The sequence below is a fragment of the Microtus ochrogaster genome, assembly GCF_000317375.1.
Source record: "Microtus ochrogaster isolate Prairie Vole_2 chromosome 14 unlocalized genomic scaffold, MicOch1.0 chr14_random_1, whole genome shotgun sequence".
Taxonomy (NCBI): domain Eukaryota; kingdom Metazoa; phylum Chordata; class Mammalia; order Rodentia; family Cricetidae; genus Microtus; species Microtus ochrogaster.
The window spans coordinates 36,483,017-36,510,860 of NW_004949096.1; the positions used below are offsets into that span (position 1 = coordinate 36,483,017).

General features: G+C 45.5%; 1 protein-coding gene across 1 annotated transcript in view; it reads left to right on the top strand.

Annotated features, from left to right (window-relative positions):
- The window catches only part of Acoxl (acyl-CoA oxidase like), a 249,683-nt gene extending 223,581 nt beyond the window's left edge, over nt 1–26,102 (top strand). Inside the window, 2 exon segments of the mRNA XM_005364451.2 lie at nt 4,360–4,461; nt 25,740–26,102. Coding sequence (XP_005364508.1) covers nt 4,360–4,461; nt 25,740–25,928 — 291 coding nt within the window. The 3' untranslated portion in view covers nt 25,929–26,102.
- Nucleotides 26,103–27,844: the final 1,742 nt, after the last annotated feature.

Here is a 27,844-nt window from a genome sequence, read left to right on the forward strand (position 1 = left end):
CCTGCTGAGAGGTTTTAGATCATCGTGAGCATGTTACAGTAACAGATAACTGGGATACTCACATTGTGTACATACTCAGCGTATCCGGCCTCAGTATTTGGGGAGGGAAGTGTCCCTGCCCACTGCGAGATATTTGCTAGTATCCCCTGCCTCTACCACTAGACGCTAATAGAATCCCTCAACGTTGATGAGCAAAATACCTAGAAATAGTCAAGGGCAAACCCCATCCATGGCTGAGAGCCTCTCAGCCAAGGTAAGTGCGCTGGGGTAACCTGGGAGTTGTGAGAAGAAATAAAGCCTTTCAGCCCCGTGTGGATTTTGGTTGTGGTCTTTAATACAGAATAGAAACTCTAGCAATGAAGACAGCAGGTGTCCCTGCTCTTCCATCTTCGGGAAGACGTTATATGCCCTTGGTGTTCTTTATTAGACAGAGGTGTGATTCGCCAACGAGACCATTGTGTATCATGATTGTGTTTTGAGAACTGAAATGATGGATTCAACTTCTTTTGTCTTTGTAAGACTGTCCTAGTCAGGTATTCCATCTTATGTGATTCCCCACAACACACAGCCTTCTATACATTGCTCTGTCTTCTAAAGCGGCAGATTTGCCTGAGTGAAGCCCATAGTTTCCCATTTTTTCCTTTGGTTTCTTTGGGGCTGTGTAGCTTTCTGCTACTTCATATCTGATTCTTTTTAGCACATGAGTGCACACCCTGCTTTGAGGCCCAAGTGCGTAGAATTTTTCTTATTCTTCTCTCATATATTACATCCCAGCCTCAGTTTCCCCTCCTTCTTCCCTTCCAAGTTCTTCCCTTCCTCCCCATGTCCCATTCACTCCTCCTCCATTTCTCTTTAGAAAAGGGCAGTCAACCCATGGATATCAACCAAAGGTGGCTTATCAAGTTCTGCTAAGACTAGGCCCTTCCCCTCGTGTGAAGGCTGGACGAGGCACCCCAGCAGGAGGAAGAGTCCCAAAAGTAATCAAAGAGTCAGAGACAGTCCTGCTCCTACTGTTAGATGTCTCTCAAGAAAACCAAAGTACACAGGGTTCACTGATTGTCAGTTCAGTCTCGGAGCCCCTGTGAGCCCAGGTTAATTGATTCTGTGGGTTTTCTTGTGATGTTCTTTCCCCTCTGGTTCCTACAGCCCTTCCTCCCCTCTTCCTCAGAATTCTCAGAGCTCCACCTAATGTTTGCCTGTGGGTCTCTGTGTCTGTTTCCAGCAGGTGCTGGATGAAGCCTCTCTGATGACAATTCTGGGCTCCTGTCTATGAGTAGAGAAGGTTATCACTAGGGATCATTTCATTGACTTTTCGTTTCTCCTTTTTGTTTCTAATCTTGTTCATTTGGATTAGAGAAAATCCAGAAAATCTCTGCCTTTTAGTTAGTTTGAATAAGGGTTTGTCTATCTTGTTGATTTTTTTCCCCAAGAACCAACTCTGTTTCATTGATTCTTTGTATTGTTCTCTTTTTGTTTCTATTTTATTGATTTCAGCCCTCAGTTTATTTCCTGACATTTACTCCTCTTAGGTGTGTTTTCTTCTTTTAGTTCTAGAACTTTCAGGTGTGCTGTTTGTTGAGCATTGCCACTCGGATTGAAAAGTATTCTGGCAATCGGGAGCCAAGGAATACCACAAAGTCACCTTAAACTTAGCAGTTTACAGCCCTGCTCCAGGGAACAGTTTCCCCAGTGTAACAACTCTGCCCCTGCAGGGGAGGGTTTCCCCAGCAAAGTTGTTACAGTTCTGTTCAGGTTCCCTGGAGCTTTAAAACTCTGCTTCTCTAGGGTAAGGTTTCCCCAGAGAAAGTGTTACAGTTCTCTTCCACTCCGGTCTGTTCCTGCAAAGGAGGTTATTACCCAATTATTATTCAAGAGATTTACTGGTAGGGAAGAATCCAAGAACATGGCCGCCTCCATGGTGAGGCAGCGGCAAACTGAAAAGGGTGCAGAGCTTATGAAGGTCTTCTTAGGGATGGAGTTTTTCCAGGGAGGGGATTTTCAGGGTGGGAATTGGTCAGATTTCAATTCCTGAGTTTGGACAAGCTCAGAGACTGGCTGGATTCTGGGCTTAGGGATTGGTTGGTTTTCTGCTCAGGGGTTGGTTGGTTTTCCTAAAGAAGAGAACAGTAGACACAGTTGGTAAACTCCTTGTAGTCTGGTAGTATGGAATTACACCTGGCTTGTTTTGGCATGAATTGGTAGGACTGGACGAGAGGCTGATGATCACAGTTAAAGCTGGGACGTGTGATGAATGTGTGGTCTTCTCTCCAGTTCTTCTCCCCAGGAAGTTGACCCATCTTAGCTTCTTTCCTGTTGCTGTCACAAAACACCCCAAGTGGATACTTTATGAATAATAGCAATTTTTTTGGCTCACAGCTGAAAAGTCTAAGAGCATGGAACATCCATCTGCTCAGCGTTGGTGAGGGGCTTCTTGCTGCATCCTAATATGACCCATAACATCACGGGACAAAGATTCTTTTTCTATAAAAGCTGCCACGTTGCTCTCAATCCCCAGGACCTCATGTCACCCTTGTGAAGGCTCCACATATAAGTGCCATTCACATGTGAACTTGAGGATTATGTCTCCAATAGGGGAATTTGTAGTGGCATTTCATTTGTATTGTAATAAATAAAGCTTGCCTGGAGATCAGAGAGTAAAACAGCCACCCTAGTCAGTCTTACAGTCCAGGCTGTGATAACACACACCTTTAATCCCAGTAGCCACACTAGTTTGCCATAGAAACCAGGGCTGCATGCCTTTAATCCCAGTGGTGCACACCTTTAATCCCAGTGCTAGAGAGGGTTATAAGATGGTAGTAGACAGCTCACAGTCACAGTCTCATTCTGAGATTCCTGGAGGCAGGATCACTATTTCAGACTGAGGTCAAGGTAAGAGCCAGTGGCTGACTGTTTTGCTTTTTGGATCTTCTTAATTTCTTTGAGTTTTTATTAATTGTACTTCAGGGACTTCTGGGAAATGTGTTCAGATCATGGCAGAATCCTTGCCCTCTCTGTTTTGTTGGGTTTCCTTGTCTGCTTCTTACCTCCCCGAGGGGGAGTGACCTGCCCTGGGGTCCAGGACCCTTCTGCAGTAGCCCCCGTTTGCTCCGCTCTCTCAAACTGCAGTAGCTGTCTTTGCGTTCGACTCCCCACCTGACTCTAGCCAGAGTTGCCAGCTCTAAGAAGCCCACTGTCCCTTGTGCTTTTCCCACATCTTTCCCACACATATATTGTGTGTGTGCACAGGTATGTACACATGTGTGTGCATCCATGTATAAAGATACACTCATCCATTAGTGTGCATATGGCAGGCAGAGGTCAACAGAGGGCATCTTCTTTGATTGGTCCCCTCCTTTCTTTTTGAGACAGGGTCTTTCACTAGACTGGCTGGCCAGTGAACCCCCTGCCTCCACTTCCCAGCTCTGGGATTATAGGCATTCTCCACCAAACTCAGGGTTTTTTAAAAAGTGGGTGGTGGGGATCCAAACTGAACTCCTGAACATGCAAAGCAAGTACTCTGTAACTGATCTGTGACCCCAGCTAAAAACCATCCTCACAAAAGTCATTGTCTTTCAGATATGAAGGCGAGGTGTGTTTGTGAATGAAGTGGTAGGGCTGGGCTTAGTGCGACAATACCACAGAGGGGACCTGAGTGGGAGGTGAGGTGACAAGAGGTCTGATCACTGAAGCTGGGCGGAGACACAAGGGCCTTTGCACACTGCTCCCCCACTTGCTGTGGGATTTGAAATGATGGAATATTAAATGGCAAATGGATGAGTAGCTAAGTGAAAAGCCACTCTGCCTCTGGGAAACTGGTTGATTTTTGCTTGGTGGCTGCCTGTGATGGCATTCAGGCTGCTCAGTTTCAGAATTGTAACAGAAAAAACATACTGAGGAGAGATGTAAATGAGGAATGCTATTTTTGTGAAAGTCAATCAAATGTTGCCCCGTGGAAAATAGCAAGATGACATTGCTGTGTATTTTTCATGAATGAGAAGGGAAGCAAACAGAACTACATATGGATTTCAAAATTGCTTCTGAATGGACTTCTAAGTCACCTGGGTGTGGAGGAGACAGGGAAGTTCCTTGTGAAGCAAGGCTGACTGTGTGTTACTATTTCTCGAATGGGATTGATACAGGAGACCTCACTAAACTGTCTATTATTTTAGAACTGCTTTCAAGGTTTCTGGAAGGTTAAAAAAATAAAACATATACTTTGTATCCAAAGCATGGCCATTTTAATTAAGAAAAGACTTTCTGACTTTAGGAAATGTGATGTATGTGATGTAATGTTATCTCTAACTCCTTACAGCCCCCGTTTTTCTAACAGTTGCTTCTTTCTTGTCTCTCATTCTTCAGTTTTGTCTGTTGTATGGGATGAAGCTGGTGTTCCAGGAGCGGGGCTGGTACTTAGAACATAAGTACCTGACTCCCAAAGCCAGCATGAGGATCAGGGCTCAGGTAAGAGTTGCCAGTGCAGAAGCGGTACTTCGTGCACCAGTTTTTGGCTCTTTGCTTAGAAAACAGCCCTGTAGTTTCCAAGCACTGACTCTTGGCCTCTGACCTTTGTGTTCCATAGTCTCTAATCATTCTATTAAGTGACAAGGACTGACTCGCTGTGCATGAACTTCCTGATATGGAGGGTAGAGACAGAAACATGTGTTTTCCTTGTCTTAAGGGTGTGTGGAAGGGGAATGATATTAGCAATATTTCTACTCCTTCCAAAGTATAGTAACTCATTCTTCATATTCGGAATATCCATGGTATTTTGATGTCACCAGAAACAATGAAGAACTACTTAGCACCTTAACATAAGGTAGGGCCATTAACCCATCCCAAAACACTGCTCTAAGGATAGGGAGCACAGCCAGCAGCAGCAGCAGTGAAGCCGGCTCCTAGCACATCTCCTCTGAGAAGCACAAAGAGGTAGACGGCTCAGACCAAGCAGTATCCAGAGGGGCTTGTTATAGTGAGAGTCCCAAACTTTTAAAAACACTAACAGTGTGGTTAATATGCCCAATGACACTCCACTGGAGAAATTGATTTTCCCTTTGCCTGCAGTTACCAATTGCAAATAGTATCTTGGTTAGGAGTGGGATTACTTCCTCTTTTCAGTGCTGGGACCCCATCTGGCTTGAACCTGTGTGGGTCTTATGCATGGGATCACAGTCCCCATGAGTTCATCCGTTCTGTTGTGTCCTGAAGGGTGAAGTTCCTTAGAGTTACCCATCACTTCTGACTCCTGCTGTCTTTCTAGCTCCTCTTCCATACAGATCCCTGGGCCTCAAGGGCAATAGTTTGATAAAGACATCCCACACAGGACCAAGTGTTCCAAGTGTCTCATCCTCCACACATTGTCCTATTGTGGGTCTCTGTTAATCCCATCTTCTTCAAAAAGCAACCTCTATGATAGATCTCCTAAGGAATAGGAAATATTATGGAGAGACAGAGGGGAAACCAGAATAGAAGGATTAAGTTGGGAGGGAGATGGGAGAGTAAATTTGGGGAGTCTGGGGAGGGACAACTAACACCAAAGACCATTTGAAAAATGCTCTGGAAACTACTGCTGGAGAGGCTTTCTAAAGTAGATACATATAGGAAAGACTCTAAAAGGAATCACCATATAATGGGGACAATGTCCCAACTAGACTTATTATGCCACCAAGGAAAATCTTGTGCCAGGAAAGGGTTATGTCTTGTTGGGTTGTTGGCCAAAGAGATCCCATGGAACCCCAAACATCCCAGGCTATTGCCAAAGCTTTAGATTGTACTTCACAATCTAAATATGTCTATGTGCTGTGTGTACAGTGCCCTCAGTGACCATAAAATGGCATTGGATCCCTTGGGGCTGGAGTTTCAGACAGTTTTGTGGGTGCCGGGAATTGTACACATGTCCTCTGGAGGAGAAGCCAATGCCTTAACAACCAAGCCATCTCCCCAGTGCCTCTGACACAGAAGCTCTGAGGGCTTGCTTGGATGGTAAAGAGTAATGAACAGATGGTAGCTGTCTTTGGTGGGATAAGCAAGGAAACCATATTTTGTTGTTGTTATTGTTGTTGTTGTTGTTGTTTGTTTCTTTTGTGAGACAGAGCTCCTCTGTGGACCTCTGGCTGTCCTGAACATGCTCTGGAGATCAGGCTGGCCTCATACTCAGAGATTGCCTGCCTCCACCTCATGAATGCTGGGATTAAAGGTGTGTGCCACCACCGCTTGGCTAAGGAATCCACTTTTTAATTTAAAAAATATTACACAGAGAGGAGAAGCTAGAAATATAGAAAGAGCCAGAGAAACAGGATACCACTTAATAGTGTCTTCTAGACAGGACAGGAAAGATGCATCCATGAAACTCAGAAATGGGTCACCTGAAAAAGACCTGAATAATGACAACAGTTGGCATGCCAAAGCTGATAGAAATCTCACCAGGCCCCACCACTAGATAAAGAGGTATAGGCAATCTGACTGCTATCAGAATGAGAATCAGTTTTCTCCAGAGACAAGCCCATGATTGGTTAATTAATCCATAGCAATTACTCTTAAACATATGTATGTAGAAGCAACTCTAAATCTCGGTATATGGTTTACATATACTTGAGTGAATATATGTATGTAACAATAATAATTGAAGAAGTCATGAATTTGAGAGGGAGTAGGGGACCATGAGAAGAGTTAGAGTGGGGACAGGGGGTTAAATGATATAAATATAGTACTTATGAAGTTCTCTAACAAAATTTAGTTAAAAAATTATATAAGGTGATATTTGAATCTATGCCACCAGTAATGTAGAATTAAAAGTAAAGCAAATTACAGCAGAGAAAAGTTGAGTTTATGTAAGACACAAAAGTGTTTTTGTATTCTTGTAGTACGGCATGATTTCCACACTTGTCAACTGTGGGACCCTCAGAGCATCCTGGGAGATGAGCAGGAAGGAGCCAGCCTCCTCAGAACTAGCTTTCTCTGGAAGGCCAAATGGGGTTGCTCAAAGGCCTCCTCGTCAGATATCTAGCCTGCCAACTTGGAGCATGCAAGTGTTCTCAATGGGGAGGAATAGGGAAGCTGGCCTGTCTCTGTCATCTCCTACCTCCACTGTACCACTTTACAGGAACCTCAAGTCATCCATGAAATCTTGAGCTTTTGTTTGCCAGTAAGTTTAGGGTCCTCAGTGAGTTGAAGATGCCCAGCAGGAGAGTTCTGACAAATCCATGAGATGGACAGACTGGGGTTCTCTGTGTTCTGGAAAGTGTCCTAGGTGTTTTCCCCTGCTCCTCTGAAGTGTTTTTCTTTTGAGCTAACCCATCCCCTTCCCCTGGCTTTTATCCGAGGTGTTAGAATGTTTATCTGAGCAGGTCCCTTCTTCCTTTGTCATGGACCTGTGGCACATCTTAGTCTCTACTCCACAAATATGTTTAACATTGTCCTTTGTTTCTCTACACATTAAAGAGCTGTGGTTTATAGCCTTTAGGAAGCAATTTCAAGTTCTTCAGTCTTTAAGCTTTTATTTCCTTTCCCGACCATGTCAGTTGTGTGGTGAGTTACCTTCTGGTGTGTGCTGTTCTGCATTTTGGAGTAATGTAAACGTTTTATGATTTATGAGAAGTCAGTCGAGGCTACTTCACCTTCCAAGACACTCTGAAGAGACATTCCAAAGGAGGCCAGCCTTAAACTCAAGCCCTGCTTGAGGTTTTTTCAAAAGAGTCATAAAATTCAGGGAGGAATTATTTCACCTGTCTGTTCCCTGGCATCGCAGTTTTCTGTGGCAAGGGTCTCCTGTGGAGATCTTTACCTAGTATTGTCTCTGGTGTTTTACTATCATGACTTTGTCCCTCCTCAGTCACCGCCTTTCTGTCAAAATGAAAGTTCAGATCTGCTGGAAACGATAAATGGCTTTAGAGAAAATGCAATTCCTTTTTTATTCCTTTAAATTCCCTTTTTTCTTATTGCTTTTATTGTTTTATCAACTCATTGATGCTTTGACTTTGTTTACCGTAATTTCACCAAATACTTTGATAATATTCAGCGGAAAAGTTGGTGTGGGAAAGCAGCGTCTGCTCTCAGAAACAGCTAGTCTCTCTGATGGCACTCCTCACAATCCTTTAGCCCTGCCAGTGGTTTTCGCTTTTCCTCACTCACTGATGAGGAAACTGGTGCTCAGAGTGAAAAAGTAATCATCCCAAAGTCAGAGAAACCTTCCCTTCCCAACTCCAAGCCTTTACTAGTGTGCTTGCTAGAAAATGGGGCCAGCAAGAACAGCAAGCATGCCTGAAGTTCATTCCTGGCTCCTAACCACGTGTTGACAAAAGGAGCAGAAGGTCTTGGAAAATGGCTAATTCTAGGGCCTGACAAAAAAGTCAAAACACCCTGGGGCTGGAGAGGTTGCTCCGTCGGGAAGAGGAGACTCACAAAGACCTGCAACTCTGGTTCCAGAGGAAGCCGATGCCCTCTTATGGCCTTTTAGGGCATGGCTCTCGGTGTGCAAATACCCACACACAGCTACACTCACGTACACATCATTAAAAATAAACCTGTCTTAAAACAAAGAGTATGCAGAAGGTAAACCTGACAGATTTTCCTGTGAGGAAGTGAGTAATGTTACCCTTACCAATCGCAGAATGCGTTCATAGCGTGTGTCTCTACTGCCACATGCTAAGAAAGCCCTTCTTCTCCCCCCCCCAAACCCCTAACTCTAACCATGAGAAAACACAACAGCAGGCAAAGCCAAAGTGAAAGGTGGTCTACACAACGTGACCAGTGTGCCTTCAAATGGGGAGTAAATCAAAGACAAGGAAATTCGGAAACCGGCTTGGAGACCAATCAGACATAAGACCGCCATGTATGAATGAGGCCTGAACGCTGGGGGCAGAAAAGGACTTCAGCAGAAGCAATGGTAGAGTGAAGGACAGCTGTAGGTTAGTTAGTAGCCACGCTCAAGTGTTGCTCTGAAGTTTTCACAATGGGCTAGAGCTAGGTAAGACACTAGCGTTAGATGAGCCATGTAAAGGACGTAAGAGAACTCTCCGGATTGTCTTTGAAGTTTTCACAATGGGCTAGAGCCAGGTAAGACACTAGCATCAGATGAGCCTTGTAAAGGACGTAAGAGAACTCTCCGAATTGTCTTTGGCACGTTCCTAGAAATATAAACAGCATTCCGAATTAGAAAGCTGACCAAGATGACAACAAGACATGGGTCAGAGGAGTGAGCCTGGACTTGTTCCAGACGCTGAGGCCTCCCAGAACTCCCAGGCGTTACAGCGAGCTATGGTCTGTTGATAACTAGAAACGTGCATGTTTGTACTAAAAGATTGTTTCGTTCGGTCTCACAAAAAACTTCAAGGTATGGAAGGCTGATGGAATCCCTACTCAGTAAGTGAGTAAAAGTGACAAATAGAAGTTAAAAACCCATCCCAGATTCTATCTCTGCACCCAGCGCTAAGGACATGACTCAGTCGGTACTTGCCATGAGTTCATATCATGTAAAAAGCTGGGCATGGTGGCACTAGATATCCACGTTTGTCTTGCTGGAGGAGGGGTAGAGGTGGGGGAAACCCTGGAGCTTGCTAGCCAGCCAGTCTAGCTGGTCAGAGAACTGAGAGAGAGAGACCCTGTCGCAAAAATAGTGTGGGGAGCAATTGAGAAAGCTAGTCAGTGGCAGTGGCCTCCCCGCGTGTACACAGAAGTACTTGTGGTTTGGAGGAGGTAAAGTATTTGTTATGCATACACTGAACCATCTTTGCAGTCCCAAACTTCATTGTCTAAAAACATGAAATTCTAATCTCAGTTCCTGAAATCAGCAAATTGGAATACGTATGCACTTTTTAGTTTAGCCCCAAGTCTCTCAGCTCATGTCATCCTTTGAGGTAGACGGGTGGTGAATGGAAAGTCTCACTGTGCCCTCTGACCTGGGCACAGCCACCCTGCTCTGTCAGTTCTACCAGCTCTGCCACTGTGAGCCTCCCTCGAGGATGTACAGAGAAGAACCAAGCACAAGCGGCCATGTGGTCAGATCCCACTGCAAAATCAATGCCCATGGAAGCTTTCCAGTTGGGGTGAGTGAACCTCAGCTTCGCTGTGCGCTGCAGATAAAAGGAGGACCCTCCTTGGTGTGGTGGAGGCAACTCTGAGCCAAGTGCTGCCTAGGGTTCTGTTTCCTAGAACTGGAAACACGGATGTCAATGAGTCACGGACAATGAAGGATTTGCCAGGCATCCAGAGAGGCTTGGGAAACCCAGGCCCAGCAAAAGGAGGGTTAAATCTCTACCTCTCAGAGGGAAATCACCCATGAGAGTCAAACACTGAAAACTCATTCATGAAACGAGAAAAGAAATATCAGCCAGAACTATGTCCAAGAAATTTTGACACTTCCACCCCTCCAGTCAAGTTCATTTCACTGCTTTGTCCAAATGTTCTCTTTTGAGGCAGGACACGTTTGCTGGAGCTAAGCCCACCTGCGTCTTTCTCCCATGACTCGTAGCCCGTTTTTTGTTTTTTTTTTTTTTAATGCAGCCACAGATGTGTCCAGCAGAGCCCAGGTCTTGCTTTGCTTCACTTGTAAGAGGAAGCAGAACAGACCAGGCTGCCTGGCAGGAAGAGATGATTCATTCTCTCCCAGAGTGGATGAGAGCTGCCAGGAGTTTGCTGATGGTGTGTGATCTGGGCTCTTGGCTGTGTCTGCTCCTACTAGGGTGACCCCTAGGGCTAGAGTTTCAGTTTCAGTTCAGTCAATCAAAGAGTTGAATTGCTGAGGAGGAGAAGCATTCAAAGCTGGTGATGGAGGGCCTCCCATCAGTTCCCAGTGCCGCTGACCCAGGGATTTATTCTTAGATATGGCTCGGAGTGAGAATGTGCAAAAGTGTGGCCGACCCCACGTCCCTAAAGCAAAGATCCCTGGGCTACTATTTGTGATACCAGCTCTTCTCAATCTTAGCTTCCAGGAGAATGCATGCCCCATGCTTGGGCAGTCACAAGGCTCAGGAAGGGCTTGTGGATCCTTCACTTGTTACAGATGCCTCCTTGGCCCTGTCCCATGCTCCATGGGGTGTTTTTTTCTGAAGAGCACTTAGATTCCCATCCCTGTTTCCTTTGGCCCAAGCCACCTGGATGGAGGCCACTCAGCAGATGTTCAGATGGGCAGATCCAATGCCCTGTGAGCTGAGGTTTCTGGCAGTGGATGTTGAAAATATCCACAGGAGTTGGAAACTGAGGCAGGGCTCCTTGGCCCACAGCTTTCATTTTCTTTATAAAAAGTATGAGAAAAGGTCCCTGCTCTCCGCCAGTTTAAGCTCGTCTGAAGTGCTTCTGGCAAGGGCTGAGATAGAGAAAGGCTGCTGGGACCTCCCCATCAAAGGGGAAAGGTACCAAGACCTCGCCTGCTCGGGGGAAAGGAGACACAGGCCCCACCTAGCGCCAAGGTCAAGGAGTAGGTTGTGGTGCTGGGTTGGCACCGCTCTAGAATGGTCATACTGGACATGTAACTAGAAAGGCTGAGAATCCAGTTGGAGTTGAAAGGCTAGAATGGGGCTGAACTCACAGTCGCTCCAGTAGGACCCCTGGTGCCCCTCCAGGCATCAGGGAACAACTAGAGCGTCTGTCCTAGGACCAAAGACCTTAAAACAGAGATATGTGAAGACTATTAGTGCTGTAGATCATTGCTAAGGTCAGGGGGTCGCTCCTTCTCCCTTCCCCTCCTGACCCCTGTGTGCACCTCAGTGGCATGAAACACAAGCTTGACCTGATAAATGGAGTCATTCAGCTGAGGTTAAGAAAATACGAATGAGGTTTGGTTTCTTCGGTTTAACCAGTAACAGGAGATCGTGAGGTCATACCCCGCCCCCAGCCCTGATTTTCACCTGGCAGCCACCTGGACAGACATGGTGCCCACAGTAGAGCTTTGTGTATCTGGGAAACGAACCAGGATCATTCTGTTTCCTTCGTTCAAGAGCAGAGGGCTGTAACTGCAGCAGAGGCAAGTTGTCTTATAGGTTTCCAGTCTCTGGGTTCCGGCAGGGGTATCACCCTAAGTGCCTCAGGGAGATCCTCAGTGTGCTGAGCATTTGGGGCACTCTTCTCCATCAGGGTTCACCCCCTCACTCAGGGTTCACAAACTTCTGATGTTTGGAATTTGTACCTAAGAGTGACTGTGTTATACCAAAAAGACCCCACCAGATGGATCCCACCAGACCCCAGTCACAGCTTTGGACAATGATTGTATTATGATTCCTGTAAACCATAATGGATTTCACTTGCAACAGAAGCAAATCATCCCCAGTGTGTCAATTTCGATGTAAGTTAACACACTTATAATAGCAAATATGTTTATGGTTGCTTTTCATTTTCTGAAGGTAAGTCACCTGTTTCCTTCAATTATTACTTTCAATATTTCTTCATTTATTTTTATGGACATATATGTGTGTGTGCCTGCATGGGTTTATGTGTGCCATGTTCATCCTATACCTAATGAGGCCAGTAGAGGGTGATGGACCCTACAGAACTGGAGTTGTTCACTTCCAGATGTGAATGCTGGGAACCAAACCCAGGTCTTCTGCAAAAAAAAAAAAAAAAAAAAAATGCTTTTAACCACTGGACCCTCTCTCCAGTGCCTTCCCCTGTTCCCACCTGCTCTTTCATCTTAGAGAAAAAGCATTGCTGTGTGGAGTTTAGAGTTTCCCCTTCCTTGGGAAACTCAGAATTCTTGGGACTTAGCAACCGGCAAGTATAGCATGGGGGAGTGACAGAAAGGAAGAGGACTGGCCTGTGAGCTGATACCCTGGGGAACCGGGGCTCTTGCTTCTCCTTTCCTGGGCAGCGAGCTGCTGAGATCACAGCCGTTGGCTCACATCAAGGCCATAGGCACTCATTCCTTTAAGCTAGTGGGTTGCTGCTGAGCAAGTGCTAGAAAAATGTCAAGTGTGAGCGTAGGAGATTTTTGGAAAATCTTTTGGGAAGCAGATATTCTTTCTATTCCTTAACCTGTGTGATAGGTAAGTGTGCTCATTCTGGGATAATTTTACAAGCTTCTGAGCTTAGAGCTCATTGTACGCATTTTACACCAACTAAAAAGCATTAGAAGTCAAAGGAGGAAGCTTCTGGGTCATGTATAAAATTCTCTTGTTAGAATCTAACGATATTTATTCTGTGATTTCTTTGGTTTTCTTCCTTAATTAAATGTTTCCTTTTGGGAAATTATAAGTTCACGTGTAGCTCTTAAGAATAATGCACAGTAGTTTTGCAGTTTTTCATCTAGTTTCCCTTTTTGGTAAAATCTTGTAAAGCTTTAGAACTTCCCATGCAGGATTTGGATGCAGTTGCCTTGACAAAGAGATAATGCAGTGTGCTTCCATCGCCGCCACAGGAATTCCTCTTGGGGCTCTTTCATGGAGATACTTTCTTCATTTTTCTCTCTCTTTTATCCCAGGTCACATGCACCAATCTGTTCTTCATTCGCATAATAACCATTTCAGTGCTGGGTCGTATAACATACACACTTTAGAATCAGTTTTCCCCTTCTGCATAATTTTCTGGAGATCCATCTAGGCTGCTCCGTGTATCAAGAGCCTGGTTTATAATTACTGTGGCTTTATGTCAGTTTGAATAACCGGTCACTCACTGAAGGATTTGTGAACTGTCTTTAGTTTTTAACAGTTAGCACTAAAACCACTTTCAACAGCAGTGCACAGGACTTCGTGTGAATATAGATTTTAATTTCTCCAGAGTAAATGCCCAGGAACTCTTGCTGGATCATATAGTGGATACACGTTGGTGTGTTTAAGGACTTGCCAATTCCTGTCTAGAGCGGATGTGACGTGTTTGCGCTCCCATGGTCACATGTTAGTGATCCAGATGCTCTGGTTTTCTTTGCTTGAGCACAGCATTTGGTTGTGTTGCCATTTTCTGTTTTCACTGCCCTGGGAGGTGCGCAGAGGTTGTTCCGTGTCCAAACATGCTTGTACCTGATCAGTGAAGCATTTTTTATGTGTCTGCTTAATGATCTCCATTAATCCTCACCTTGATGTCGTCTCCGTGTTGACCTGGTTGTCTGCCATCCTCATTCAGCCTGACATTTTCCTGGTTCTGGGTATGAGGAGGGACTTCTGATTGAGACCTGAATGTTCGAGGCTTTCTGTCACAGAAGATGCTGAATCTGCTTCAGTTTCTTTAGCACTGTGGTGGTGGAGAATTGGGGAGGGGGCGTGTCTCACCTATCACCGTGTAGTAGGGATAAAAATTCTGAGTTCTCTGCTCAGTCTCTGCTCAGAGACGTTCTGGTTAGCTTTTAACTGTCAACTCAAGACAGTGGTTCTCAACCTTCCTAAGGCTATGACCCTTTAATACAGTTCTTCATGTTGTGGTGACTCCTGACTATAAAATTGTTTTTGTTACTACTTCATAACTGTAATTTCACTACTGTTATGAATCGCAATATAAATACCTGATATGTGGAATATCCAATATATGACCCCTGAGAAAGGCTCGTTTGACCCCCAAAGGGGTGGCCACACATATGTTGAGAACTGGTTTAGAGTCACCTGAGAAGGCAGTCTCAACTAAGGGATACTCCAGATTAGGTGGGCCTGGGGAATTGTCTCGTTAATTAATGCAGGAGGGCCCATCCCACTGTGGGTGACATCATCCCCTGGATTGCATAGGAAAGCCAGCAGAACAGCAGTGAGCTACCAAGCCAGCAGTGTTCTTCCAGCTTCTTCTTCGAGCTCCATCTTGGACCGATCCCTGCCCTAACTTCCCTCAATAAAGGACGGTTACCTGGAAGTGAAATCTAAATAAACCCTTTCCTCCCCTTGGCTGCTTTCGTTGGAATGTTTACTCGCAGTGACAGAAAGGGAACTGGAACAACATGCTACCCTATTTATTATTTCTAGGGTGTGGGGGCTCAACTAGGCCTCACTGCTTCCTCCCTTGTGGGGGAGACGCGAATGCCAGCTCACGTGGTCCACATAGCCTTGTAACTTTCATGTTAACGCTAAGTTCTGAATCTAACCAGGCCTTCTCTGACAGCACCCTATGTGGGAGACAAAAGGGCCACTCCTCTGCCAGGAGGTAGAAGGCCTGGCTCCCTGTGAGGAACTCACTACAACCTACTGGGATAGAAAACTATCCCTGTGGCCCTCTGAGCCCTTGGGAGTGTGGACACAGCCTTTCCTGTGTTGTTTAGATGAGCTAGGACAACCAATGTAAAACTGTGTAGTGTGGCTGCCCTTTCTTGGTCCTTTGGCTAGAGACAGCAGGCTTTTGTTGGGCTATTTGTCAACCTCTGTTGGTATCTCTAGCTTCTTCAGCTACAATGTGGATGTGTGAGTCAGAAAGAAAAGTGAGGAGATTACCAAGGTCACCCAAGAGCCCACAGTCCCTAGATGGTCTGTTTTGTTCTTCTCTCCCGTTGGTTTTACTACAATATCTAGAGTGTCTACTGTGCTGAAGGGTGGAATAGGGAATCTGTCGTCTCATAATGAGCATTGACGACGATTTTTGGGCAAGAGAAAAGTAGGGTCAGGTGGGATGGGTTTTGTGCCCGTGCACTGAGGCTGAGCCTCAGGTGTGCTAGAGGACCCACTACCACGGAGCTGCAGCGTAGTTCAGTCAGAGCGCTTTCGGAGAACTCGCTGAATCCGCAGGCCCTAGGTCAGGTGACTCTGGGAGTCCCTCAGCCTCCAGCTGAAGAGTCTTCCTACACTCGTTCACCCTCTGACCTCATCACCCTTCATTTAATCTAGAGGATCCCATCCAGTCGTAGCTGGCCGAGAACCGCACAGGCCAACTTCCAAGCGAGGGAGATTCCTCTGGAAAGAGCTGTCCTGCTATGGCAAGATGAAAGAAAAGACATTGCATTTTACATTTAAAAATTATGTCATGGGGCAGCAATTAGAGTCAGTGGGTGAAGGCACTTGCCACCAAGCCTGATGACCTGAGTTCAGTCCCTTGGGGCCCACTTGATGGAAGGAGAAAATACACTACCAAACTACCAAAAGTTATTCTCTGACCCACATGGATGATATGGCATGTTACAACACACACAACTACATAAATGTAAAAATTATTATTAGGTCTTCGTACTCTCTAGGTACCAAAAGGCACCCTTTATATATAGTGATAGAGATAGTAGATGTTACTTTTTATGTTTTACAAAAACCAAAGTTTGCTTCCCCTAAAATTGCTTTAATCTTTCTTTATCTTTTACTTAAATTTTTTAATTAAAAATTAAAATAAGCCAGGCAGCAGCGGCACACGCCTTTAATCCCAGCACTCAAGAGGTAGAGTCAAGCAGACCTCTGTGAGTTCGAGGCCAGCCTGGTCTACAGAGCGAGTTCTAGGACAGACTCCAAAGTTACACAGAAAAACACTATTTCAAGAAACCAAACAACACCAACAAAATTAAGATAAAAAAAAAATGGGGCTGATTTTGCTTACTCACCTAGATGTGTGAATTTTGGTACACTTTGGTGAGTTTTAGCAGAAGGCAGATCGTATAACACAAATGTTTATTGCAGAAAGTGCCCATTGCCTGAGAAGTGGGAGTCACCTTCCCATCCCTGCCTGCCCGTGTCCCCTGCAGCTCCCACTAAGTGTCTATAACTCAGGACAGAGCTTCCTAAGAATGGAGGCCCGCAGACTGACCCCTGCCCAGCATGTGTCTGAGATTCCCTAGTTCATTCCTTTTTTATTCTGGGTAGTGTTTCTTTATGGAGACTTCTCTGGCCTCTCCCTGCCTCTTCTTCTGCCCCCAAGTCTCTTAGCTCTTAGAACTATGCTGTGTTGTGGCCTCTGGCAACTGGCCTTTACCTCCAGCTGACCTCAGGCTTGAATATTCACAGAGAATACAAGTCTCAAGGTCACAACCTACACCAGACAAGTCTCAAGGTCACAGCCTGTGCCAGATGAGCTCACTCATGGATATACTCCCTCTCTGTTAATACTCATTTTCCAGACCTCTGATGATATTGAGCATCCTTTCAAGTGCTTTTTGGTCCTTTATGTCAATATTTGTGTGGAAATATCTAATTTTATCCTCCGCCCTCTTAAAAACTACATAATATTATGTAGTAGGAATTTGCTAGACACTGTAAACACAAAAACTTTTAATTTTCCCATCCCGTGGCCTGCTCACTTTCTCAACTGTATCTTTTGATAAGCATCAGGCTTTAGATTTGGCAAAATCTAAGTTGTCGGTTTTTAATTTTCTTACAAGCGCCCTTGTGTCTTTTCTGGAAACTTTTGCTAACTGAAGGCTGTAAGGAGGCACACCCATGCTTTCCTAGAAACTAAATGGTGTCTACTTCCTATCTCAAATTAATTTCTGGGTATAGGATGATGTAGAGGTGGATTGATTTTCAGAAGGTTATCCAAGTGTCTAATCCCTACTTGTAAATAAACCTCTCTCTGTCCAATGAAGTGCTTTGTCTTCTACTGGGAGAATCAATTGAACATACACTTATGAGGTTGCTGGGGGTGGGGCTTCATATTCCATTCGTTGATTTTTCTATTTTCACTAATTTTGTCTTGGTGGTTATAATAAATCTTATATTGGTTGAATAATACAGACCTCCTATATATTGTATTCCTTTTAAAAATTGTTTTGGTTATCCTATGGATTCTTTTTTAATTTTTCTATACAGTTTAGAGTTGCCTGAACATTTCCTGCTTATGTTTGCATTGACTCTAATGTCCGTCTGGAAAGAGCTGATACTCCAACAGTCTGTGAACACGGTGTGCCACTCCATTCAGCCATTGTCACCAGGAGACCTTTTTAAATCAGTAATAGAAGTCTTGGCCATACTTCATTACATTTAGCCTTAATTTGTATTTTCTTAAAGTTATTAAATGGTATGTTTGATTGTACATATGCCAATTACATGCTCTAGGTGTAGTAATACACAACTATTCTTTTGTATTTGCTTGCCCACCTAAGTCTCCTAAGTCCATATCCTACTTACAGCCCCTCTAAGTGTTCAACTTTGGAGTGTGCATCTGTCATTATTATCAAGAAGGTTTGCATCGCCGGGCGGTGGTGGCGCACGCCTGTAATCCCAGCACTCGGGAGGCAGAGGCAGGCGGATCTCTGTGAGTTCGAGGCCAGCCTGGGACAGCCAACAAAAGCACAGGCTCCAAAGCTACAGAGAAACCCTGAATCGAAAAACCAAAAAAAAAAAAAAGAAGGTTTGCATCCTGAAAGTTTTATCTTCATGGACACAAACGATTTTAATAGCAACTTGCAAGGATTACTGATTCTAGTTAGGGTGTGAAAAACATTGAGAGAACTTTGTTCCCATGTGAAGAAGATACAGAATCGGGACAAAGCATAGCCATTCTGTGGGTTGGCACTGCGATTAAGGAAGAATGATGAGGGGCTGGAGAGGTGGCTCAGAGGTTAAGCTCGCTGGCTGTTCTTCCAGAGGTCCCGAGTTCAATTCCCACCAACTACATAGTGGCTCACAGCCACCTGTGATGAGATCAGGAAGAATGATGAAACAACTTCCTAGAAAAATGAGGTCTTTGGGGATAAACCAGAAGCCCTGGACGCTTCAAACATGAGGTGAGAGGTTGTCTAGAACGTACACAGATAGCAGTGTGGGCTTATCCGGTGGGGGAGGCGCTAAAGGCTGAGCTAACATGGCTAGAATTGGGAAACCTGAAACATAGTAGCAGACACTGCTCCAGCAGTTCCGTGGTGCCGAATATCAGACTGGCGAGGGTGTAAGGCACAGAAAGGTCTGCAGAGGTTGCAGATACTACCACATTCTAGTCAGGAGACTTAAGCACCCATAGGTTTTGGTAGCTGCAAGAATGTATCCCAGTCTCAGAAACACTCCCTGAAGCTGCCCCAAAGGGATGTATTTAGTTCTGGCGGCTTGTGAGGCTTCTGCCCTTGAAGCAATGTTTGCGACTGAAAAATCATTCCCTCTTGGGTATGTACCTTATCAGGCTAAACCATCAGTTGATTAAAATACCATATTCTTTGGTATTAAAAGGTGTGAAACTAATGCTGCAGCTCTATGATAACCACCTAATTGAATATTCTTTCTCGTTTTGTGTAAATGCCTTTGTCTGTTAAAAATGCTACCAAGCACAGCCCTGTGGTTACTTTAATTCCATTGCCAATACTTTCATATGGTTTCCTGTATTCTAAAGAGAAAGCGATGCGCACTTCTTTAGAAACTTGTCCTCTTATGAATCAGCAGCAGCTTGAATCAATGTCAGACGCTTTATTAAGTGGTTAAAGTTGGTGCCTCTGTGTCAGCGCTTTTGTCTTAGGTAATGGTGATTAAGCATTCTCAGTAAAAGAAATGCCAGATAATAAGGAAATCACATTTAGTGCTAACTAGAGAATCTGTGATAATCATTGTGGAAGAGCTAGGGATGTAGTTCAGGGGTGGGATGCTTACATGACATGGATGAGGTCCTGGATTCAAGCCCGTGAATCACAAATCATCATCATCATCATCATCATCATCATCATCATCATCATCATCATCATCATTTTTCTATCTTTGTGTGTGTGGCATATGTGTATGTTTGCATGTTTTACATGTATATGGGCATACGTGTATGCTCATGCATGCATATCTGCATGCATGCAGAGGCCCGAGATTGATAAGAGTCATCCTTAATTGATACTTTTCCACCTTATTCATTGAGGCAAGGTCTCTCAATAAAACCCAGAGTTCTTTGATATCACTTGTCTTCTAGCTAACTTACTCTGAAGATCCTGTTTCTGCCTTCTGAGACTAAAATTACAGATGGATCTCCATAACCAATAGTCATTTATATGGGCTTTGGGAGCCTGAACCCCAGTCCTCAAACTTGGTCAGTAAGCACTTTAACCAATGAGCTATCTCCTCAGCCAGAAATAATGATATTTTATATGCTCAGTCCGTGCAAGAGTCATGTAACGATAAGAAACGTACCTTGTTTAGAACGGCAGTGTTGAGTGTCAAAGCCCCGCTCTTTCACTGAAACGGGCATTTCTAGGAATTCTTAGCAAATAGTTGAATGCTGTGTTACTCAGTTGAAAACATTGTGACAGGAAGGACATTTCGACGGTCTGTCTGTCTGTCCTAATCTCCACTTAGCTTGAATGACATGCTGCTGCTGCCGCCGCTGCCACCGTTGGCTTAGGAGGGCAGCATCTTCAAATGTGACTTTTCCACTTCTGCCAACACTGTCAGCTAGGATCTGAATGGATGCAGAGTGTTCCGCTGGAGTCCTGACTGATTCTACCAACAGAATTCTGTTTTGTTCCTACTGAATCTTGACCACAGAAGACGCCATGGGGGAGCATGTGTTCTTGAAATTGGGGGTTCAAGCAAGATAAAGAGTGATCCTGCCATGAGCAGTGGACCTATAGCCAGTAAAGACGGAAGAGCCCTATCTCCACATGGGGGGAGGGATGGAAGAGAGAATCTCAAAGTCAGGTGAGAGGTGATGCTTTGTCAGCCTATGGGACATGTCGACCTCTGTGCTGTGAGTCGGTGCTAAGGTGCCATGTTACCTGTGGAGGACTTAATCTCTGGCTACTCCACGAGACAGTGTTAGCCTTTATAAAGGCTAAGCAATTTGTCTTACTTTTCTCATATCTGTGACTGATCCCTGGCAGGAGGCAATTCAAAGGAGGAAGGATTTATGTAGGCTCGCAGCTCAAGGGTCCAGTCTACCATTGTGGAAGGCATGGCAGCAGGAGCTTCCTCACATCTTGTGGATGGGGGGACAGGCGCTTAGCTGGCTTTCACCCATTTTTATCCAGGCCAGGTCCCCCAGCCAATGGGGTGGTTCAGCCTGCATTCAAAGTGGTTCTCCTGGCTCAGAGCAGTCCTCTCCTTAAAAGCCACCAGAACTCCCCCGCCCTCCCCCGTCCCTCCACACACACACACAAAGGTGTGTCGTCTCATGTATGTTCTATATGTTTACCAATCCAGTCAAGTTGGTAATCAAAATTACCCAAGGTAAAAGTCTTAGAGGAGTGTAAATGAGTAGGGAAGGAGCCAGAGCAAGGCCTCTGGGTGTTCAGTGAAAAATGCCAGTTATGCATCACAACAGGAGAAAGATATTAAGTGATAACCACATATAATTCAGAATATCAGACTAGGTAATGCGCACCTTTAATCCCAGCACTTGAGAGGCAGAGGCAGGTAGATAGCTGTGAGTTTGAGAACAGCCTGGTCTACATAGCGAGTTTCAGGCCAGCCAGAGCTGTACAGTTAAGACTCGGCCTCAAAAACAAAACAAAAGCAATACAGAAACCTTATTTTACCAGTAGCTTAAATTTTATCCCCATCACATCTTTGGACCAAGTGATATTTCTTAATTATTTGAAGATTCCCACCCCTTTGTGTGTGGATGCTTGTGTGTTTGCATGGGTGTACATGTGTGTGTGCATATGCGTGTGGTAGCCAAAGTCCACATCGAGTGTCTTCCTCTGTAGCTCTCTTCCTCTTTTTCTTTTTCCGAGACAGGGTTTCTCACCAAGCTTGAAGCTCACTGAGTGGGCCAGACTGTCTAGTCAGCAATCCCCAGGAATCCCCACCTCCACCAGCAGTGCTGGAATGGAAGATGTATGTTGTACCAGTTTATGTGATGTCTCTCGTTGAATAGTTCAGGTGTGGGTCCTCACGTGTGTGTGTGTGTGTGTGTGGCAAGCACTGTAACCCTGAGCCATCTCTCCAGCCCTGAAGATACTCACTCTTGCTTTAAAAAAAAAAGGTTCATTTTAGTTTTTATGTAGGTGTATGTAGGTATATGTATGTCTCTGTGTCAGTGTGTATACACACACATGGATCCCATGAAGTTTGATATAAGCACAAGTACTTATAACCGTATGTAGATGATGGGAACAAAACTCAGGTCCTCTGCAAGAGCAGCAAGCACTCTTCACTGCTGAGCCATCCTCAGCCCCAATTCCTCTTCTTTTTTGGTTTCTCTCCCAATATCCAGCTTCATCAAAAATCAAGTTGGCTGAAAATAATGGACAAGAAATTACTCAATATCAAACAGTCCACGATGGAAGTTAACTCCAACTGGTTCCTTTTGAAAAGGGCGTATAATTGATGTAGCAAGTTTATTTGCTTTGCATTTCTGAATATTAACCATCAATCGTGTTTAATTCCAGTTCTGTGAGGCTTGCAACCTTAGCAGTTCTTTGGGCAGTCTTCAGTGTGATCATTGCTGGAGTTATAGTCAAGAGGGCACAAAGTGCTGGGAGGGACAAGGTAGCCCTTTGACAGCATCAGCAGTAGGTGCTGCCTGTGAGTCAAGGCTCCTTGGTCCTTCTTCATCGGGTTTCCATCCTCCAACAAGTGATACAGGACAGAAATTGGTCTCAGGGTCCCAGGAAAGCATGAATGGGAACTGCGAAGCCTCTTTCAAGGCCTCAGCTGTAGGATTCACTTTCTCGACATTCTACTGGCTGAACGAACCATATGTCCTCTAAAATTCATGGGATGGATATAAAGACTCTAGCACAGTGTTCAAGCAGGAAACAGGCTCATCTGATTAGCTATTCATTTCTCCATGCCTTTCAACTTGGGTTTCCCCAAAAACATCTGGAGCTGGAAAAAGAGGCAAGACACACAAAAGCAGAAAAGGCTTATGCACAGAGGTCAAACAGTGGTGGGGTAGCACACCCTGAAAACTCCTATATTGTCAGGGCCTTGCTGAGTGAAAATAAGAGAGCTTAGAGGGTGGGAAGCTTAGAGATTGCTGGCACAAGGCTATCCCATCCTAATTGGCGTTGGCAGTGCTGGCAGAGTCAATCAGAAGAGAAGACACTAGTGTGAGAAAGTGGGGATAGGCAGCCAAACAGGACAGAAATCCTTTCTTTCAGGTTACATAGGAATATATCCACAATCTTGATCCTAATGCTTCTGCTTGCTTCCTTATTTGCTATTTATTATCTTATGTGTCATGCATACATGCAAGTACCTGCAGAGGCCAGAAAAGAGTATCAGATCCTTTGGAACTGGTGTTATAGGCAGTTGTGAACCATCTAACCTGGGTGCTGGGAGCCAAACCTGAGTCCTCTGTTGCAGGATATTTGATGGCACTGTGTGAAAGACACCTTCTGATTGTTTTAATAAAGAGCTGAATGGCCAATAGCTTGGCAGGAGAGGGTAGGAGAAACTTCTGAAGAGAGGAACTCTGGAAGGGATCTGAAGCATGGAAAATTTGCCAGCGGACATGGGGAAGTTGAATGTCCAGTATGAGGAGAGGTAATGAACCGTGTGGCAGAGCATAAATCAATATAAATGGGTTAATGTAAATTATAAGACCTAGTTGGGAACAAGCCTAAGCTAAAGCCAAGCTTTTATTAATTATTAAGAAGTCTCCATGTCATTATTTGGGAGCTGGTGAGCCAAAGAAAGTCTGACTACAGTCCTCTGAAAGAGCAGCAAGGGCTTGTAACCTCTGAGTCAACTCTGCAGGCCCTATTCAAGCACTTTTTTTATTAAGGGATTGAGTTTTTATTTTATTTTAAGATTTATTTTTATTTTATGTGTATGTGTATGAGTGTTTGTTTACATATATATACATACACACACACACACACACACACACACACACACACACACACACACACACACACATATATATATATATATATATATATATATACCATGTGTGTCCCTGGTGCCCAGGGAGGCCAAAAGAGAGCACTGGATTCTCTGGAACTGGAGTTATAGAGATCTGTCTGCCACTATGTGGGTACTGGTAACTGATCCCAGGTCCTCTACAAGAGCAGCAAGTATGCTTAACCACTGAGCCATATCACCAGGCCCTACTCAGGTTTCATTTTTTTGAAGCCTCTGAAATTTTGCAGTAGCTTCCTGATTGTAAGAGGTTATGACTATTTCCCGTGTGCCGCATGTCGGTAAGCTTTTCAAGTCAATCATGACACCCAACACAGGGCAGGACTACAGTTTAAATATTGGAAATGAAAGGAGGGGGATGATTATGAACTTATTAGTAGGCACAGCTGGATGGAAGCAGGGTGTACCACAGGAGCCCCATCCCATCTACACACTCAGGGCTCTACTGCAGTGAACATGGAGAAAACCGGAAGGACAGGTGTTTCAGACTATGCGAGCAATAGCTTGAGATTTAGAGAGTTTCTCCACCAGGAAATGTTTGGTGTTCTTAGGCGGTCGGTGTTCTTTTCCAGTGTCTGTGGTGCGCTCATTCCTCGAGGATTATGAGTATAGAAATAATCTTCCTCACCAGCCATTTGGTGCTTCTTCTTCTTCCTCCTCCTCCTCCTTTTCCCAGCAAATAGAAGTCATGTAATTTCTGCCTCTGACCATTACGTCTACAGTTAGCACTAGACAAACCAAACCCATAGTGTTCTCTCACAAGAACTTTCCCCCATTGGCAACTACCTGACAAGAGTTGGCCTCGCCGCCTTAATGGACCCCAAAGGGAGCGTTATCTTGACTAATTACATGATGGCATGTGGCGAGTTCGGGGACTGTATAGCATCTCATGGTTTTGAAATGTGTGGTTAAAAACATCTAGAGTTAACAGACTAGTTGGGGATTTGTCAAGAGTATTAATTACAGACTTGGAAATCTGGTCAGTTGCAGTCTGTCTTGTCGCATCTTGAAATGTGATCAAAGTCTTTTCAGTCCTTATTTCATGGTGCCTAACCACAGTGCGTGAAGAACAAAGCTTTTCATTAGAAATCACAGGTACAATAGGGCACATTTTTAAGGAAGAGGGCCTGAATGTGCCCTCCCCGCCACACTTCTTTCCCTTCTCCCCCTTTCATTTGGGAGTCACTATAGTTTCTGAACGCCTGAGATGGTTTTGGAGGGGTGTTGCAGAAAAAAATCAGTACTAAAATATGGGCAGCACACAAGGACAAGGGTGGGGCCCATAAAAGTGGTTTTTAAAACCATGAAAATAAACTATGAAGCCTGGAGGTTGTTGTGATTTAGTCAAAGAAATGTATAGCTAGCTTTATGAAGATTTGAAAAAAAATGTCAGAGTTGTAGTATGTAGCTACTTTGGGGAAAGAAAAACAGGCCTCTGCCCTTGTTCAGATCTAGAAAAATAATCCTTTATTTTCGCTGCCTTGGATGTGGTGTGTGTGTGTGTGTGTGTGTGTGTGTGTGTGTGTGTGTTGGCATTCAAATCACAGAAAATGAAATAGAAACAGCCAGCCAGTGCAACTTCTCCAAAGCTCTAGCCTGCCACATCCCCTCCCTTCTGGGAAGTCTATCGGGATGTACCTACCGTGGCTAGCAGAGTGCAGCTACCGCTAGTCCGTTTACCACTGTTGGAGAGCACGGAAAGTGATGGGCGGCGCTTAGTCCATTCAGTCTTGGGGACCCTCGCTCCCCACCTTTCAGGCTCTGTTGGCACCTTCTGCCGCTCCATCTTTTCAGAGACTCTTCTTGTCAATTGCCTCTGCGCGCCAGAGGGTGGCGCTCCAGAGGTGGAGAAGAAGCGCGAGAAGAAGAAAAGGGAGCTAAGAGGAGGCAGTGTTAATTCTCAGACTTTGGTCTCTTAGTTACCAAGATAATCTTGGGAAAGAGCTCCAACCCATAAACCCTTAGCAGAAAAACCTAGATTTCGGCAGAACCTGGGGGTCAGAGACTTAGAAATTTTAAAGAAGATACAGGTTTATTTGAAACAATAACTTCCTGTGTTGTGGAGAATTTCAGCCCTTGTGAGTGATTGGGGGCGGATGGAAAGTCCTCCGTGAGCGCGCCCACATCCGACCTGTCCCTTTGTGTTGTGTTTTGCAGTTGCTGGATTTGTGCGAGTCCGTGAAGGATGACGCCCTGAAGGTGATCTCTGCCTTTAACATTCCACACACCAACCTCCATGCACCAATCGCAGGAATTCCCAACCCCCGGGCTGCCTGGGCCTTCTACCCCGCGCCTACGCCAACGCTGGTGCGGGAAGGGGCGCGCTCCCAGCTGTCCAAACTGTGAGCCAGACTATTAACCAGCAGGGCAAGAAATGTAGTGGCCCGTCCGCAGCTTGCCATGGAGTTCCCTTCAAATACTCCCAGAGTAGGAGCAGGGGCCAAAGTGACAGGTGCACGACCACCATACTCGGGGGTTTTGGGTCACGCAGAGGAGGAGATCTGGCTAAGGTTTACAAGGCTCAGGACAGGTTATGGGGAGGAGGACGGGGGGGGGAGGGGGCGGGAGAAGGAGACTAGATGGAAACCCGGGGAGTACAGTGATTTATCCTGGTCTGTTAACCTCTCCTGGCCCTTGCCGTGACCTCTCCCAGCCGCTGCGCTGGATCCTCAGACGATCCGGTGGTCTTGCCCAGAGCCTAATGCCACCAAAGACCTTTGCTGTCATCAGTGACTCAGATTCCAAGTGACTTCGAAAAACTCTGGTGCTGGGGGAAAAAAAAATCAAAACATAAAAATCAAACACCTTAGGGCAAAAGGGGCGGAGGAAAGCTCCACCCACTCCCAAGTGCGGGCAAAAGTTCAACAAGGGGTGCTTAGTGAATCAGACTTGCTTCAAGCTCTGCTAGAAAACGGGCTGGCGAGAGAGAGGGGAGCGTGATCCTGGAGTCGAGCTGGTCCCACCAGGTAGGCGATCTCCGGACCGCAGGACGACGCACGACAAACGTTTCATAGCGCTACACTATAATCTGCCCTTTAGAAAAGCGTAGACGCAAGGTTTAATAAATTAAGCGATAGAAAAATGCTCCCGCAGCTTGGAGGGGTAGGGGAAGTGGGCCTGGGGAATCTCTGCAATAAAATGGTTTTGGAATTTGGAGAGATTACAAAGGCGGAAATGAATTTCTCATTTATGTCCTGACTTTGGCGTTGCCCAGTTTCACTCTTAACTCTAGCTATCGTCTCTCTTCCTTCTCTCCATATCCCGTTGCCAGCCTCTGGAAGGCACGGGTGACCCACTAGCCCTTCCCATGTTGCTCTTCTCTGCCAGCAAATTGATCCCAGGAGTTCTCCTGACACTGCGGGAGGGGGGGGGGAGGCTACAAGGGGCCAAGGGCTCGCAGCCACCTGTCGTGAGGCATTTGGTGGAAGCTGGCTAAACTGCCGTATTCTCCGGTGATGCAAAGAGCCTCCACTTCCAGACCGTCTCCCTGATTAAGTCCTAAATAAGAGCACATAGCCCAGTCTGTTGCTTTCCCCAGTGCCTGTATGGTTTCTTTTAGCGTGCCCAGAGTTGCAAAATCGGAAGACTCCTGGGTAGCCTGCTCCTACAAAGAGAAGGGGCGATAAAGACTTTCTTTTTTCTTGTGTGGTTCTTTTCTAGCCCGATTTGGAGGTGCACGGCTCCCGGCCAAGAGCGCGGGGCAGGCAGACTTGTTATTGGCTGAGGACTCTAGGAGCAGTAGCAGACCGGGTTGCATGGGTGGGATGCGGAGTGGACAACGCAAAGCGCTAACTCGCAGCCTTGGTCAGGATAGACCTGGATCTGCCGCTGCTTGGCTGCATCCACGCCAATGCCCTGTGCGCTCTTGTAGCGAACACCCCTCACCCACAGAAGGGACACGGCTTTGCCGTGAGTCCCCCAGCTCCCCCTGGGAACCAGTGGCTTCTTTGATCTCTCTCAGGATTCACCTGAGAACCAAGACTTTAACCCGGGGCTGTGCTGTGTCACGCTGACGTTAGAACCGCCTATAAACACCGAAATGATCAAGACGGTTCGAAGTTGGGACGATAGATCGCGTCACTTGTTCATGAAAAGGTCACTTCCTTCTCTCTGCCAGCCTGGATGCAGGCTGGGTAGTCCTTAAATCGAGTTTCTTTAATCTTCACACTTAGGATGCCGGATGTTCCATTTCCAGAACAACTTCTCCCGGTCTCCGCGGTGAGAGAGTGAAAGGGGTTGGAGGTGGGGTGTGTGGCACCATT